Here is an 18285-nt window from a genome sequence, read left to right on the forward strand (position 1 = left end):
CGAGCCCTGGTCCAGGAAGATCCCACATGCCGTGGAGCAACTAAGCTCGTGCGCTACAACTACTGAGACTGCTCTCTAGAGCCCACGAGCCACAACTACTGAAGCCCGTACGCCTAGAGCCTGTGCTTGGCAAAAAGAGAAGCCACCGCAATGAGAAGCCCACGCACTGCAACGAAGAGTAGCCCCTACTTGCCACAACTAGAGAAAAGCCCGCACGCAGCAACGAAGACCCAACGCAGCCAAAAATAAATAAATAAATTTATAGTAAAAAAAAAAAAAGACCCAATGCAGCCAAAAATTAATTAATTAATTTTTAAAAATACCTGTGAAGTACTCACTAGATCAATGACATCATCACATCACAGTGATAAAAAAGGCATCACTTTTTTGGGCAATAAACACATGTGACATCAATTCTTAATGCTATTTGAAAACAAGGGGCCATTTTCAAAAGAAGTGAAGCAATCACAAGCTGTAAATTCCTACCAAGTCTCTGCAAATCTTGTACCAAAAGAGGAGTAGAGAAATCCAGTGCTGAAAAGTGAGGAAGGAACTTAAAGTACATCAAGTCTAAATGTCGCCCTTTGTAAGCAAGTAAGTTGAGGCCCAGAAGAGCCCAGTGGCTTGCCCTGGGTCACACAGCCAGACCACGCAAGAGCCGAGCCCAGAAGTGACGGGATGGCAATAGGCAGCTCCTACACTTCTGCACAGCACCCCTTCTACAAAACTCCCCCTTGGTAAGAACCTTGAGAGAGTCCCCAAGTAATACCCAACACAGAATACTGATCCTGAGTGAGTTCTAACAGATCCCTAAGGCCCTCTCCAAGCTGTGTCATCACAATGTCCACTTCAATTAAGCCCTTTAACCTTAGACTGAAGCCCGGTTGCTAAGGTTCGATGGCCAAGCTTGTAGACGGTGACAGTTAATTCTATGTGTCAAATTGGCTAGGCTATGGCACCCAGTTGTTTGGTCTAACACCAGTCTCTGGACTGAGTACAGCAGATTACCCTCTATAATGTGGCTCGGCATCATCCAATCAGTGGAAGTCCTTAAGAGCAAAGACTGAGGTCTCACAAGGGAAAAAACTCCCCTCAAGAATGCAACATAGAGGCAGAAGACCTAAACAGACATTTCTCCAAAGACATAGAGGTGGCCAACGGGCACATGTAAAGATGCTCAACATTGCTAATTATTAGAGAAATGCAAATCAAAACTACAGTGAGGTATCACCTCACACCAGTCAGAATGGCCATCATTAAAAAGTCTACAAATATTACTCAGCCATAACAAGGAACGAAATTGGGCCATTTGTAGAGACGTGGATGGATCTAGAGACTGTCATACAGAGTGAAGTCAGAAAGAGAAAAACAAATATCGTATATTAACACATATATGTGGAACCTAGAAAAACAGTAGAGATGAACCAGTTTGCAGGGCAGAAATAGAGACACAGATGTAGAGAACAAATGTATGGCCACCAAGGGGGGAAAGTGGAGGGGTGGGGGTGTGTGTGTGATGAATTGGGAGATTGTGATTGACAGGTATACACTGATGTGTATAAAATTGATGACTAATAAGAACCTGCTGTATAAAAGAATAAATAAAATAAAATCCCAAAATTCAAAAAAAAAGTCTACAAATAATATATGCTGGAGAGGGTGTGGAGAAAAGGGAACCCTCTTACTTACTCTTTTGGTGGGAATGTAAACTGGTGTAGCCACTATGGAAAACAGTATGAAGTTTCCTTTAAAAAAAAAAAAAAAAGAGTCACCATACGATCCAGCAATCCCACTACTGGACATATATCCAGAAAAGATAAAAGCTCTAACTTGAAAAGATACAAGCACCCCCATGTTCACAGCAGCACAATTTACAATAGCCAAGACATGGAAGCAACCTAAGTGTCCATCGACAGATGAATGGATAAAGAAGATGTGGTAATATATATATACAATGGAGTATTACTCAGCCATAAAAAAGAGTGAAATAATGCCTTTACAGGAACATGGATGGACCTAGAGATTATCATACTAAGTGAAGTGAGTCAAAGACAAATATCACATGATATCACTTATATGTGGAATCTAAAAAAAATGATACAAATGAACTTATTTACAAAACAGAAACAGACTCACATACATAGAAAACAAACTTATCGGGACTTCCCTCGTGGCACAGTGGTTAAGAATCCGCCTGCTAATGCAGGGAACATGGGTTCGAGCCCTCGTCTGGGAAGATCCCACATGCCGTGGAGCAACTAAGCCCATGCGCCACACTACTGAGCCTGCGCTCTAGAGCCCACGAGCCACAACTACTGAGCCCACGTGCCACAGCTACTGAAGTCCACGCACCTAGAGCCCGTGCTCCGCAACAAGAGAAGCCACTGCAATGAGAAGCCTGCACACCACAACAAAGAGTAGCCTCCACTCGCCACAACTAGAGAAAGCCTGTGCACAGCAGCGAAGACCCAATGCAGCCAAAATAAATAAATAAAATAAATAAATTTATTTTTAAAAATTGTCTTAAAAAAAAAAAAGAAAACAAACTTATCGTTACCAAAGGGGAAAGGAGAGGGGAGGGATTAGGAGTTTGGGATTAACAGATACACACTACTATATGTAAAATAGATAAACAAGGACCTACTATATAGGACAGAGAATTGTATTCAGTATCTTTTTTTTTTTTTAAAGAATATCCTATTCATTTTTTAAAAATTTATTTATGTATTTATTTTTTGCTGTGTTGGGTCTTCGTTTCTGTGCGAGGGCTTTCTCCAGTTGCGGCAAGCGGGGGCCACTCTTCATCGCGGTGCGCGGGCCTCTCACTGTCGCGGCCTCTCTTGTTGCGGAGCACAGGCTCCAGACTCGCAGGCTCAGTAATTGTGGCTCACGGGCCTAGTTGCTCCGCGGCATGTGGGATCTTCCCAGACCAGGGCTCGAACCCGTGTCCCCTGCATTGGCAGGCAGCTTCCCAACCACTGCGCCACCAGGGAAGACCCTCAGTATCTTTTTTTTAAATTGTCCTTTATTTGCAGATACTATGATTGTCACCATAGAAAATACAAGACAACCTAAGGATCTTTTTTTTTTTTTTTTGGCTGCATGGCATGTGGAATCTTAGTTCCCCGACCAGGGATCAAACCCATGCCCCCTGCATTGGAAGCACAACATCTTAACCACTGGACCGCCAGGGAAGTCCCTCAATATCTTGTAATAACCTACAGTGGAAAAGAATCTGAAAAAGTATATATACAGGTTATATATATACGTATATATATGTATGTTATATATATATATATATATATATAACTGAATCACTTTGCTGTACACCTGAAACTAATACAATACTGTAAATCGACTATACTTTAATAAAAAAAAAAGAATGCAACATAGAAATCTTGCCTGAGTTTCTAGCAAGAATTCAGACTCAAGGCTCCAACATCAACTCAACCTTCAGACTCGGCAGCCTGCACAATAATCAAGTGAGCCAATTTCTTAAAATAAATATCTTTAGATAAGACGAAAGGAAAGAGAGAAAGAAAGACATAGATATCCACACACAGAGAAAGAGACATATATATATATATATATATATATATATATACACATAAACATACACATATGGTTCTGTTTCTCTGGAGAATCCTGACTAAAAGATGGAGAATGAATGAATGAATGATGTTGTTCTAGGCTGCACACAGGGAGCAGAAAGCAATGAGTGTCTGTCTCGTGAAGGCACCACGCTAGCCCCATGCCTGGGGTTGCAAACGTTGCTCCTCCCCTCACAAAGCTGAAGTTGAGTGAGGCTTCAAGGCTGATGCCATCAGTCTTGCCATCAGGTAGTAACATTGCTCATCCTGAAGTAAGGAGACTGAAGCCTGGAGCGGTTAAGTAACCAGGTCAAGCCACAGAGCTGGTATGTAGAGCCAGGATCCTAACCCAGTTTTGCACGGCTCCAAAGTCCACAGTGTCTACATTTTATCGAGCCCCTGATTTATCTATAACATCATGAAAGTCAAAAGGGGAGGCTTCAGGAAGAACAGAGTGGGCCACAATGTCAAATGCTTGAAAGAGTTCAAGGAAGGAAGGCTGAACCGGGAGTAGCTCCTTCCACAGCCCCGATCCAAGATATAACCAGCAACCAAAGGCTTCCTACCGTCAGTTCCAAAATAAAAGAATCTCTAGCCCATTTGTAAATGAGGGGAGGCACCTTTGGGAATTTCTCTTAGAAGGACCCAACTGGAAAGTCCATCACTGAATCTAGTGGTATCAAAGAGTCAGAAATGTTCATTGTAGACTCAAGTCATTAACAAAATGTAAATGGAAGAATAGAATTTTTTTTAAAAAACGGCAGTCCTGGTAAAAGTACAAAGAATAATAAATGTGTAAGAAAGAGTAAATAGGATAAGAGTTATAGAAATGTTAAATATCGTATAATCAAGCAGTGTGTTCCACAGGGACCAGTTGGTATTTGGCTTTATAAGTGATAGGAAATATAGCAGCAGGTGCTCCCAGCATGATTTTCCATGAAAAAGATGCCTTGTGTTCTCAAAATACAGGGTGCTCTGAATTAAGTAGAGTGGGTTTACAAAGTTCATTCAACTGGAGTCATCACTCTCTCCCAGCCAGCCCAGCTACTGGTCATTGCCCAGCTGATTGGAGCCAGAGATCTCCCCTCTGCCAGATTCAACACGAGGGGAGAATGAAGAATGCAGTCTCTTATTTACAAGCTGTGAGGCCTGCAAAAACTTTGCAGAGTCTATCTCTCCATTTGGTGATAACTGATCTCCAGGGGCTCAGAAAGGGAAGCTGTTTGGGTTAGCAAGTGTAGGTGTTTGTCCCGATTTCCTGCTCTCACAATGCTTTCACTTATTCCAGCAGATGCAGCCTGATGATTCACTGGAGACCAATGGTCATTTGTGCTGCTCCCTGGAGATAACTCAGAGCTGGTGTTTGGGGATGTACGCAATCTTTGAAAAACCAGACTGGCCCAAGTCTCAGTAGCTTGTTCATTCCTAAACTGATGAATGAAGCAATGCTCAGAGTAGTAAGAAGTTGCCAGGCTCTGCCAAAGGCCAAGCTTTTGCTCACAGTGGTTGGTTCTCAAGTTTCACTCAGTGATCTCTCAGCCTAGCCCAGAGCCAAGACCATTGAGCAAGGACTCTGGAAACCCAGGTTCCATACTGATACACAGGACTTAACCTCTCGAGACTCAGTTTCCTCAGCAGGACCTCAGCAAGGTCCGTTCTATCTCTAAAGCTATACAAATCCATGATTTAAGTGAACAAGTGCACTTAATCAGACAACACCAAGAGCAGCGGTTTCCCACCAACACCCAATACACTGGCCGTGCAAGTAGAAACTGCATATTGCCCCAGAAAACGCAAGAGAATCAACTGAAAAAAAGATATCAAAATTCAGAATGATTCTGGGAAACAAGCTTAATATACTCAGCATACCTGACAACCAATGAGAAGAGTTATACTAACATCAAAAAGTGTGAAACACCTAGGAATAAACTTCCCTGGAAACATGCACATGATCTACATGAAAAAAAGTTTAAAATGTTAATGAGGGACACAGAAAAATATTTGAACAAATGAAAACACACACTTCATCTTGGACAGGAAAACTTAACAAAAAAAGATATTAATTCTCCCTAAGTTAATTTAAATTTTTAATATTATCCCAATAAAAATACCAATGGGACATTTTTTTAACTGAACAAGATGGTTCTAAATTTTGTATGGAAAAATAAATAAGCAAAAATAGTGATCAAACTCTTATTTTTAAAAAGATTAATAAGAAGGGGCTAGCCCTCTGAATATATTGCAAAGTATGATAGTCAAAGCAATTTGATATCGAAGCATGAATAAACAGATTATTGATACAGAATAGAAAAATCCAGAAATAAACCCAAATATACATAAAAATTTATGTTAAATATATATCCACATAAGAATTTATACAAGAATACATAGACATATGAGAATCTACATTTTTTTAATTCCCATTTTGAATTAGTGGGAGGTAAATAGATTATTCAGGAAATGACGCTGGGACAATCAGGTTGCCATTTGGAAAAACACAAGGTTGAATATATGTATACTCTACATATTACAAACAACCAAAAACAAAAATTCCAGGTGAAAACAAAATGTAAACCTTGAAAGCAAAACCACAGAAGTCCTAGAAGAAAACATGGGATTTTTAAAAATAATCTTAACAGTGGAGGAGGTTTTCCCAAATATTATACAAAATTCCAAAATCATAAAAGAGAAGATTGATAAACTGAATTACCTTTAAAAAAAGAAAAGATCATCATGATTTTTTAAAAACATAAACAAAGTCAAATGAAAAACCAGGAATAAATATCTTTAAAGTATATTTCAGACAAAGGGCTAATTTCCTTCATGCAAAGAACTTCTCAAATCAACGAGATAAATAACCCAGTAGAAAAAGGAAGTAAAAATATGAACAGAAATGGGCAAAGAGTTCACATAAAAGGAACTACACATGGCTCTTATCATAAGAAAAGATGTTCAATCTCAGTCACAATAAGATAAATGCAAAACAAATCTCAGAGATACAGAATTGACAAAAACCAGAATGTTGGATAACAGGCTCATTTGACTAAGGAAAAAAAGGGCACTCAAAATTGCCTGTGAGAGTGCAAGTAGGAAAATCCTCTAAGAGCAATTTGGCAATTTCTATCAAAATTTAAAAAGTAGAGATACCCCTTGACTCAACAATGCCACTTCTAGAAACTCATAGGTATATTTGTATATGAGTGAAATGACACAGATATGGGATAATAATTGCAACATTGCTTGAATAGCAAAAGATTGGAAACAAATGTTCTTCAGTAGGGCACTGATTAAATAATGAACTACCCAGATATACTAAGTGAATAAAGCAAAATGCAAAGCAATGTGTACAGTACACTACCACATGTGTTTTAAAAAAATATTGACTATTACTTACATATGCTTGTATATGCACGGATAGTCAATGCATATAATCAGTACAAAAACTAAGAAGTTATATCTGGGATAGGAACTGAGTAGCTAGGAAACAGGCATGAGAAGGGCAATTGTTTTTCACTGTACTCACATTTATAACTTTTAAATTGTGTACTATTCAAGAAATTTCAATTAACGCAAAGGCCCACAAACTGCAGATTCTTCAGCCTTACACAGGACCTGCAGAATCAAATTCTCTGGGGAAGGAGTCAGGGGCTGCAATTCTAACAAGCACTGTGTGTGATTCTCATGCAGAGAAGTTTGAGAAGCCCCAACAGAGAGCATCACTGGTAATGCAACTTACCAAAATAATAATAGCAACAGTGATGTAAGCAGTAATGAACACCTATTTAAAAAGATAAAGCCTAAGACACCACTGCCAAAATCTTGCACACGTTTTCCTGAAAAAAAATGTTCTGGCACAACCTAGCATAGAAAGAGTTTACACCACGACGAAGTATTGCTTGTTCTCTCTGGTGTTTGGCTTTAACCACTGTTAATCATTTCACTAGCTTTTCATACCTTGCAAAATGCTTTACCCTAATCTTTTGAAATAGGTAAGAGCATAACAAGCCTTACTTGAAGTTACAGGAAAAAGAGATAAGTGAAATGTTCAAAAACAGCACACTTCCAAATTCACTACTTTCCAGCTAACAACTACGCACCCACCTTCTGTGTTCTAAAGAAACTTACGTCTAGAAGAAACATGTACATTTACTAGGTTTCTTCAATCTAGGCATGGCTGTGTTACAAATCACAGTTGTGTATTTCTGAGATGCTAGGGGAGAGAGAAAGGGCATAGCCTCAAGTCTCAGACAGTTCTGGCTCCCCCTCTGTGTTCTTCAATTTATTCCTCTGTAAATCAAGGTGAAAAAACAATATGGTGGAGTGATTAAGAGCATGTGCTCTGGAGCTAGAATGCCTGGGCTCAAATCCCAGCTCTGCCACTGTGTAACCTTGAGCAAGTTACTTAATTTCTCTGTGCCTCCGCAGACACATCTGTAAAATGGGGATGGTACCACCTCACTCACTTGGTATGGGGATTAAATAAATCAATACATGTGCAGCACTTTGTATAGAAACTGGCACATAGTAAGTGCTAGATAAATATTTGCTATTATTATTTCAGACCAGTCTTGGCGTACTAAAGGAAAAGAATTCACAAAAATAAGGGTAAACCCAGGGAAGGGGTGGAGAGACAGGAGGGAAAACTCTGTAATGGCTAAAGAGAAGACACAGAAGGCAAACAACAATGAAAAGTTGGTTGTTTCCAAGAAATAAAAAACCAACTACAAGATATTGAAGCAATGGGCCAAGCAAAGCAAAGCTGTTTTTTCCTAGTTCTGTGGACTGCTCGGCAGCCAGACGTTTCCATTTTCCGGTCTGGGTCTGTATCGCTGTATAAGTTTTATGTCAGGAGCCCCAAACCAAGCAGGTTTGGCGTTGGGGGTGGCAGCACCTCTTACCAAGCCCCTGTGCTCATAAATATGACCAGGACTGTCACCCTCACTGTCCCCTAAGGCAACAGAAGGGCTTTGCCTCCACAGAAAAACCCGAGGTGGTGAAGGGACCAGAAGAGCTCAGAGGGAATCCCAAACCCACCAGCTTCCCTGGTCATGGACTCAGGGAGCCCAGACCAGACCACAGACCCACCATCACTTCATTGCATACCATCTGCACATGGGACTGTGGGCAGCAAATGCAGATGGAAGGGACCCCTGAGACCACACTGCCTGATTTCTCCATTTTATGGTTGCTGTGGAGACTGAGGTCCAGAAAGAGGAAATGACCTGCCCCAAAGTTCAGTGATACCTAGATGATTATCTTACCACAGGGACCACTGATAACTGAAATAGAAGCCCTTCTACTAATTAAGCATTATTTCATCTTTAATTGCCATATTTTAGCCATTCTTAAAATGTTCATTCTTTAAAAAAAAGAAAAAGCCCACTACGTAAAATAAGTATCTCGTTAAAATAGTGACTTCAACTGTGGAACCCTGTAACAGCTGCTGAGCAGGAAAAATGGTGAAGTAGCAGCTGTCCCCCTAGTTCTCCAGGGCAGACTTGGGAGATGTTATACAGTGCTGGGAAGGGTTGCCCACTCTGACCTGAATCTCAGAGCTGTACCTCCATCATCCTAGCTTTCATTTCGAAGCTGTTTGGAACTACCAACCGTAATTTATTTATCCAAAGTTCCTATGAACTTACTTAGGCTCTTAGCCTAATATCTTGCAGTTGAACCAACTGAAAACACCACATGATTCCTTTCCTCTGCAGGTCCCCACAGCCATCCCTTTGTCCCTGACACACCCCTCCCCAGAGGCCACCGCAGAGAGGTCTGCTCAGAACCAGCCCCAGCTAAAGATTCAGCCACACAGAATCCATCCTGGGGTCTCAACTGGCCAGAGCTGCAGGTACCAAATTTTTGCCCATGGACTGTGTTTTGAAAGATCTGGCCTAGCAAATTTATTAATATTTGTTTCTCCTTTTAAATAATCAAACTTATCTGACGGCCCATCAGAGCTTCCAAACAACAGAAGGTAACTAGTTTTGTCACCAAACTGACCTGCTATTTCAACCCAGAAACAAAACGCATTTTAATTAGCCTGAGCTGCCTTATTCTGAATAAATGTTTGATCCCTGCTCTGCCCTCCCACCCTCTCTCCACACACCTCAGAGTCACGGGGATCCGAAGACCCCGTGGGCAATGCCGGTATATATACTGAAGCCACCACACTGCCTCGAATTGAAAGCAGCCTGGAATCTGGCAGAGCCAAAGACTTGCTGTATTGCCCTCCCAGCAGCAAAATTTATCTACAATCTGAAATTACATCAAATTTCCAAGGACTGGGGAAAACATTTCCCATGAGCAAGAAGTTAATTTATTTGCAGGGGAAAATGAATGGTTCCCTCTGCTTTCCTGACCCTCCCATAGGCACCGGGAAACAACACGAAGTGACCCTGAGGAGAGACCCCAGACAGAGCCCTCACTTATGTAAGATGACCTAAAATCAGCCACGGCTGACAGAGGACATAAATTCTGCAATGCACAGTAATGGGTCTGAGGAGCCTTTAAGCCAAGATCCAGACTGGACCTCTATTTAAATGTACTCCCTAGTGAGAAATAACTTGTTTTTTTGTATGTTATACTTTGGGGGAGGAGTGCTGAAATTGTGTATTTGGAAAAAATTATCAAACTTATGCTTTATACAAGTACAGGTAAACAAGTTATTGAAAAGGCCCAGGTTAGTGGAGTTCATTGTATTAGGACAGGCCACAAGAAGCCCTCTCCCCGTTTCTGTCCCTTGTAATTTATTTCACAAATTCCTTCCACTTTGTGTTAAAAAAAAAAAAAAAAAAAAAGAGGCACTTTAGAACCTAATGGCATCTTAGGATTGTTTGAAACCACCCCCAGAAAAAAAAAAAAAAAAGATCCTTTGGAAGACCCAATAAGAAAAATTCATTTTCCAATCAAAACATATTAACTCTAACATCTCCCAACCCACCAGAAAGCACTCAAAGTAATGAGAACCGTAAGAAGAGGAAGGGGGGAAAAAATGAGTCAGTGGGGGTAATTTCCTTCTGCTGTTAGACCATCCCTGTTCTGTAAAACAATCTGTCAAACTCAGACTAATATCTCTGAAGCAACCATCTCTGCCACCACCTGGGCTGGTGGGGATCCCTCATTTCATTCTCCCCAGGTTTGTTCAAAAGTGCAGGTAAGCCAAGGGAGATCAGACTCTCACAGGCCATAAACTTCAGATACTCCACATGGAGTCAGACATCCAAACACCCATGTGCTAAGAGCTCACGCCACCCTCCTTCAAAGTCAAGTTAACACTTAGTGCTGGCTACGTGCCAGGCACCATGCTGGGCACTTCACATGGATTATCTCACTTAATCTTATGAGTTATATGCCTTATTTTACGGATGAGGAAAATGAGAGCTGGGTAACTTGCCCAAGGTCACAGAGAGCTCGGACTTGAAACCTCGTGGTCTGACTCCAGACCCTGCTCTCTTAACCACTGTCCCAGCCCACCATAGGGTGTCAGGGTACAAGCGAGCTTCACCGACTTCCCCAGACACACACGCACACACACACACATCCCAGGCCTGAGTCTGGCTTCCAGCACCAGCCCACCACAAAGGAAGACTTCCCTTCTCCTGATTCAGACTGGACGCCATAGACCGCTGTAATCAGTACATGAAAAATGCGCCACAGTTAGGGAGCCAAAATGAAATGCCATCATTTTGTGTTGTGAAACAGCCTCCTAATTTCCTGAAATCCATGCAGCAACATAGAAAAAACAAAGGGGCTGTTCAAATCATTTTATATCTTCCGCTGAGTGTAAAGACTTTAACTTCAGATGAGCTTTTGAGATATCACAGCACTTTGTAAAAGGGAGGAACTAGAAAGGAAATCATTCTGTTTCTGGGCCACAGAGTATTTTTCATTCAGAGGAAAAGAAACTCTGGCCTTTTAAAATGTTTTTAAGGATTGATCCTAAACAGAATGCTTATAATCACAGATAATGTCTTATAATAATACTGGGTCCTTTTCACTTATGAAGTTGTCCCCAATGCAAGTTGAAAGTTGATAACTTGACTCCATGTGCCAACTTCAAATGAACCAAGGTACAAAACAGCTCCAAAAGGACAATTCATTGAAAAGAAGGCCGTAAGGCAATTTGCAAACATCACATGCACTTTCTTTATATGAATAGCTATAGCCACATACAGTATCAAAATGAAACTATAAGGGAAGGAATTCACTGTACAGAAGACAAAACAATACCCTTTTTATTTTTAAAACTCTGGTGAAATAGGTTTCCATATGACATCCCATTTTTAAAAAAATTAACGTAAACCAACCTGCCTGTGGGTTAGTCACACTACAGAGACCGCATCATAGTGTGTACAGATGCCTAGAGTATTTACAAATGTTATCTGTTAGGTAGTAAAGTTTTGTTGCCATTTTTCCAGCACATATTCCACAGTAAAATAAAGGGGAGATATTGGTGTTCTTGTACAAAAATCCTTAACAAATGGATAAGGCAATTTACCTGAGAGAAGATTTGTTCTTGAAATATTTCTCTTTTCACAATTGGAAATATAGAAATGGGATGTAGTTGTAAAAGAAGCATAAGAATGTCTAAGTTTACATTTTTTCTTTTAAATTATTTAAGTACCATTAAGTTAAAATGTTTACATTCATTATAAAAAAATGTTGTTAAATCTTATGCAAATGATTTAACACTGATTGCTGCAACGCAAATTGCACTTTTAAAAAAAAATTATTGTATACATGGAAGAAAAATATCTTTTGTTTGCTACCCTGTTTACAACTTCAGACTGACTTCAGGTCAGTCACACAATATGAACTTAGAGAAACGTCAGTCACAGTGTATGTTACAGTTACGATGCAGTCCTGCAAACCGAGTGATATTTTTGACAGGAGACCTCAAGAACCGACCCAGCCTCCAGAGGCGTGTACCAAACAAATGGTCTTCTCCACGAATGCATGTGAAATCTGGGGGCGGAAAAGGTATGAAGAAATTCTGGAATAACCAAAACCGATCAGAAGACGCACATGAATTGGGGCAATACACATAAAACTTTTGTTTAAAAATCTCTCTCAATATTCCTTAGCAGGCAAGGCCCCGGTTCTTAGCCCAGGTTTCTGGAAGTGGCACACTGGACATCAGATCCCCTGGCCGACCCTGGAAGTGGCCGTGGCTGGGGAGGCCGTGAGCTGCTCCGGCCCTTCTCCCGAGGCGGTCCATCTTCTCCCTGGGTCTTCAAGACAGGGCCGGGGTGGTAAAGGCTGAGCAAGCCTCGCGGGAGATACATCTCTTTCAAATAAAGGCACGGAAATCCTGTGTCAGAGGAAGATGTCCAATCAGCATCCTCAGCCCAGTCCGGACTGCTTGCCAAGAAGATCATGAAGGCGGTCCCGCGGGCCCCGGCCGTGTCCTCCTCTTGTTCCCCGCGGCCGCTCAGGCCAGGGCCAGGGCACACCAGGAATCCTGTCTCACCGACGACGTGACTTCGGCCGGCGAGGCCAGGCTGACGCCGATGTACAGCCCATCTTGACCTGAGTACTTGAGCTCGCTGTTCTCGGGATTAGCGCTCTCCCCTGCTCCAGACATCACCGAGGCGCCTGCCTGATGGAAGACGGGGACAGAGGGAAGGAGAGAGAAAAGGGGAGAGACAGTTACCAATAAATTGTCAGGCAGCTGGTCCCTGCTAGGTAAACATTCGGGGACAAGTGAGATGGTAGCACAGCTGGCAGAGCTGCTCACTGGGCGGTACGGTGCCCTTGACCTAACTCTGGCGATTTCTGCTCTTAGAAACGGCGTCCTATTCACGTCATTAACTCGTGGCAGGAACCACCAGGCAAGATGCGCAGCTGGACGCAGGTAGGAAAGGGGAACTGGAGGTGGCCTATTTGTAAAAAGTGCCAAACGCTCAGATCTCTGACAGTGAAATAAACCATACCACGTAGGTCAACAGGCCTTAAGGATGCCCACACAATCTAATCACTGCAAAAGAGAAAAGGCAGAGCACTGCGCGTACACACATGCGCACACACACACACACACACACACACAGCAGAACCACGAGGCTTAGCAGTTCTATCAAAGTCTGAGAAGGAAAGATACACAGTTCAGCAAGACCTGATAAATGAAATTTTTGAGCACTGACTTCATGGAAAATTAACCCATGCATATACAGGATTTAATTCTTCCCAAAAGCACAGGCCATGTTTGAAGCAGACCATGTGATAAAGAAAATGCTAACATCCTATATCTGTCATGATCGTGGCAATTATTTCTTGAAGCAAAAGGTCACCTTTCTCTTGTTTCAATCCTTCCTTCCATCCAAATAGGAAAAGCCAAATAGCAAACATGATATAATTTAGTAAAATCGAACCAAAATAACTAAAATCATGTTTAGACTATGGTTTGAGAAAACAGTTGCATTTGACTTTTTTTTCTTTTAAGTCTAGCCATAATCACATACTTGTGAATCATGCTTTCTTTCCTTCTAAAAGCTCTGAAGCCCATTATTTCTTCTGAGCTTTCAGGGTTCCATTCCATAAACGACTGGATACTTGTTTTTCAACACAGGTAGAACATCTTGTACTTTTCAAAGCATTCCTTTTCTACATTCACAATCCCGTTAAATCCTGAAACATCCATCTGTCTGGCCAAGTTGATGTTACGTCCACTTCAGAGAAATACGGGGCACCAGACACTGAGCGAACTGAATGGAAGGAAGGGTCCCAGACCCTCCACGGCTCCACTCAGGGGCCTAGTGGTCAGCGTGGTCCTACCCTCCCCCGGAGAAGATCTGGTTTTCTCTCTGATCCTCACAATAACTCTATGGGACCGAGAGGTAGGATTTCGGGAGGTCTGACCACGGAACTCCCTGTCCGCCCATCGCAATTCCCTCCCAGCTGGACAGACCAAGTGTGGCCCCTCCCCAGGTAACGAATCCTTCCCTTTCCTGGCAAAAACGGAGGTCTGTGCAAATCCAGCAACAATAGTCCCTACCCCTGCCCCCAAACTTCTTTTTAAATAATACAGACTTAAAGATGTAAACAAGGGCTTTGGGTGCCTAAAAAGGCAAATTTCACAAACTCACTGAGATGTCTACAATTTAAAATAGATTCTTGTGAAATAGATGAAATAATCCTGTCAAACGAACTAAAGCTATGGATTTAGTTACACGTACAAATACGGTGATTACTTTTAGCTCAGAACCTCGGCTATAAGCAGACTCAACATAGATCCAGATTTAACCCCCAAAGAAATACCCAAAAGGATGATATTCAATTACAAAAAGAGTCTTCATTTTAGAAAAGAGCTATCATACAACTAGTAGAAAGAGTGAGCTCCCTTATAAATGACGAATGTCATACCCAGCTTGGTTATTATCTACCTATTCCCCAAAAAGGGACATTTGCATTTATCTGACTAAATCTGACTTCACCACAGCAAGTGCTATTTTCTGAAATGGAGGGGGTGCCTGGACTGGCCCAGGAAGCAGCCCACCCCAAGTGGCCAGAAATGCTGAGACAGCAGAGGGGTCCGCCGTCACCACAAGTCACAACAAGAAACATGAGCAGGGCACCTCGGCCCTGGGGACGAGAGACAGTCATTCCCAGGTTGTGTGGGGAACTAGGACACGCACGCACTCGAAAGTAAGACCACTCAACAGTTATCGTGAGTTTATGAGTGTCTGAGACAGGGAGGTGGAACAAGAGGTCAGAGAAGGAATCGCAGAGGGGAAAGGATGCCTGGGGACAGCCGCAGGCAGCCTGCACGGTGGGACCAGCTTGGACTTTCAGATCCTACCCTGGTTCAGCCACCCACCTCCTGAGCTCCCTCCTCGGGAAACTGGCCCTACCTCAAGTATGTTTGTGATGATTAAGTGAGCTAATGTGTGCAGGCGCGTCAGAATGCCTTGCCATGTTAAATGTTCCATGAAGGGAAGCTATTGTTGTGGGTGAGGAAAGGGTGTTCAAAACTGGAAGCATGCAGGATGTGGAGAGGTCTGTTCACAAGACAAGACAGCTGAAAGGGAAGGATATTAAGCAATGAGTCAGAAAAGATTCTGTGGGAGAGAGAAACTAGAGGGTCTGACCTAGAACTTTCTGTGCCTCAGTTTCCTCACCTAGAAAATGGAAATAAAGAGGCACATATGTCAGAAGGTTGCTGCAAAAGAATTAAATTAGTGTACGTAAAGCCCTCGTGAAAGTGTCTGACAATAGGCAAGACTACATACGTGTATGCTATTGATACTATGAGAATTTTGTTATTGTAGTGAAGGAGCGTGGACCTAACTGAATCTCCCCAATGTCATCCTTCACCAGGCAAGGTGCCGCCATCACTGGGCGGGAGCAGCCCTACGAACTCAGCCAGAGCTAAGTGAAAACCACCTCAACAGTGACCTTATTCTAATCATCATTGACAGCTCTGCACAGAGAGAAAGCAAGGTGCTCCTGCAGCCCTTCAAAGGCTCATCGGGGGGCTTCCCTGGTGGCGCAGTGGTTGAGAATCTGCCTGCCAATGCAGGGGACACGGGTTCGAGCCCTGGTCTGGGAAGATCCCACATGCCGCGGAGCAACTAGGCCCGTGAGCCACAATTACTGAGCCTGCGCGTCTGGAGCCCGTGCTCCGCAACAAGAGAGGCCAGGATAATGAGAGGCCCACGCACCGCGATGAAGAGTGGCCCCCACTTGCCGCAACTAGAGAAAGCCCTCGCACAGAAACGAAGACCCAACACAGCCATAAATAAAAATTAAAAAAAAAAAGGCTCATCGGCCCTTTTTCAAATAAGCCGCATTAAAGAAACCTTAACACCCTGAATATTATTAGTCTTACACCTGAACAACAGTCTCAAAAGCTACTGTTGAAATACCTATTGTCTTCTTTGTTCAGACAAAAATGTTAAGCTGTATGGCAGGCAAACCCCAAATTACATGAGTGATGAGCTCCTGAAAAAAATATCAGCTCGTTTGAAATCAAAAGCAACATCCGAGTTTGTCAGAAAAAAATAAAACAAGTACTTGTGCCCAAGGTTTGAGAACCTTATTTTTAAGTGGGGATATACTATTTAAACACGGAATGCTGCAATGCACAGTGTTTTTTTCTATGTCAGTCATACCTCAGTAAAAAATAACTTGAAATTTCATGTCACAATGCCTAATGAGATCATCATGATGAGATCAGATGGGATGGATAACGCCAGCCCCCTCATCCCTGGCTGGCGGGGTTATACTCTGGCGCACGCCTTAGAAGGTAGTTAGCAAAGCCATCAAGAACTTTATACCCTGCTTAGCTCTGTAATTTCACTTCTGGAAATGGATTACAAGGGAAAAATTCAAAGGGACGGAAAGGCTCCCCACAGGAAGACATCCATTGCAGGGTTACTTATAATAGTGGAAACCATGGAAATAATATAATGTCTCATAATATGAGGATGGTTTGGGAACGAAGGGATATCTGCTTAATGAACTATTATGCAATTATTAAAAATAAGATCATGTAACAAAATGGAAAAAATCCTGTAATGCAATGTTAAGTGAAAAACAGCAGGATAGAAATTCTAACTAGGTCATAATTACAACTTACCCATGTGCATGCAAAAGTATTTCAAGAGAACCCAGTGGTAGGGTGGGAGACTGGGGACCACCTGAGAGGGCCCAACCAGTCAGCCATCTATACCTTCCTTTTGAATATTTTAATTGAGTGGCTTACTGCAATCTAACTCTGGGGGAGAGGAACAGAAACATGAGGCACCAATACTTGAGAAATGAGCCAGCCTGGACAGTCATAAAGCAGCATGAAAAACAGGGGGGAATCAGAGTGGAGGGAGGATCAGATGGGCCCCCATGCACCCCTGAGGTCACCTCTGAGCCACCTGGCATAGGCTGGAACCCAGCCAGCCATGCACGTGTGAAACACAGTTCCAGGTACGTGAAAACACCAAACACAGTACACAGATGGGTGCATCAGTATAACCTGAGCTCTTGAAACTGGCATTCTAACAGCAGAAGAAGACTAGAATTAGCACAACTCTCCTTAAGAAAACCTGGCTTGTCACATTGTCATCTTAAGTGCCTTCCCTTCATTGGGGATATTCAAGAGCTACCTCTCAAGAATCAGTTCAATCTGGGGAAAAAAAATCAGAGATAACTAATTAGGACCCTGGACCCAGTACACACACACACACACACACACACACACACACACACACACCCCAATATAAATGCCAATTGGTTAAGGTTTTCCCACGTCTACTTAAATCCCTGAAAGGATCAGATCGCAGACATCTCAACACAGCCAAAGCAGGCACGGCACTGACCTAAACCAGCCTAATCCCCCGAAAGTTCCTGAACAACAGTAGAGGAGAGTGCGCCCAACGCCCACAGCCGAGCCATCCTTCCTTCTTTGGGAGGCAGCTCCGACAGGCGAGGTCCTGGCTCTTTCTCTGATCAAAGTGCAAGACGAGGGTGGGGCAGAAATCTGTTCTGTGTTATCACTCCCAGCTTATCGGCCTCCACCCTCCCACTGACGACTGAAAATGGAGGTACTTCCTGTTGAAAGAATGTGTTATCAGCACCGACCCAGGCCGGGCTTAGCACCGCAAGCAGGCCGGGTCAGGTGGGGGACCCACAGCAACTGGCCGGACGCCCCCCTCCTAAAGGAATAAATGACTTCAGGGACAAGTCGCGGCTGCAGACCTGGACGTGG

The 18285-nt window shown here is 42.7% G+C and overlaps 1 protein-coding gene across 2 annotated transcripts in view; it reads right to left on the minus strand.

Moving 5' to 3' along the window:
- Nucleotides 1-11799: 11799 nt before the first annotated feature.
- GATA6 (GATA binding protein 6) overlaps nucleotides 11800-18285 on the minus strand; it is a 30823-nt gene continuing 24337 nt past the window's right edge. For both annotated transcript variants that reach the window (XM_057527413.1, XM_057527414.1), the window contains exon 7: nucleotides 11800-13188. In XM_057527413.1, coding sequence (XP_057383396.1) covers nucleotides 13021-13188 — 168 coding nt within the window. In that variant the 3' untranslated portion in view covers nucleotides 11800-13020. The remainder of the gene's footprint in view (nucleotides 13189-18285) is intronic.

Source organism: Balaenoptera acutorostrata, chromosome 13, assembly GCF_949987535.1.
Source record: "Balaenoptera acutorostrata chromosome 13, mBalAcu1.1, whole genome shotgun sequence".
In the NCBI taxonomy this organism is placed as follows: Eukaryota; Metazoa; Chordata; class Mammalia; order Artiodactyla; family Balaenopteridae; genus Balaenoptera; species Balaenoptera acutorostrata.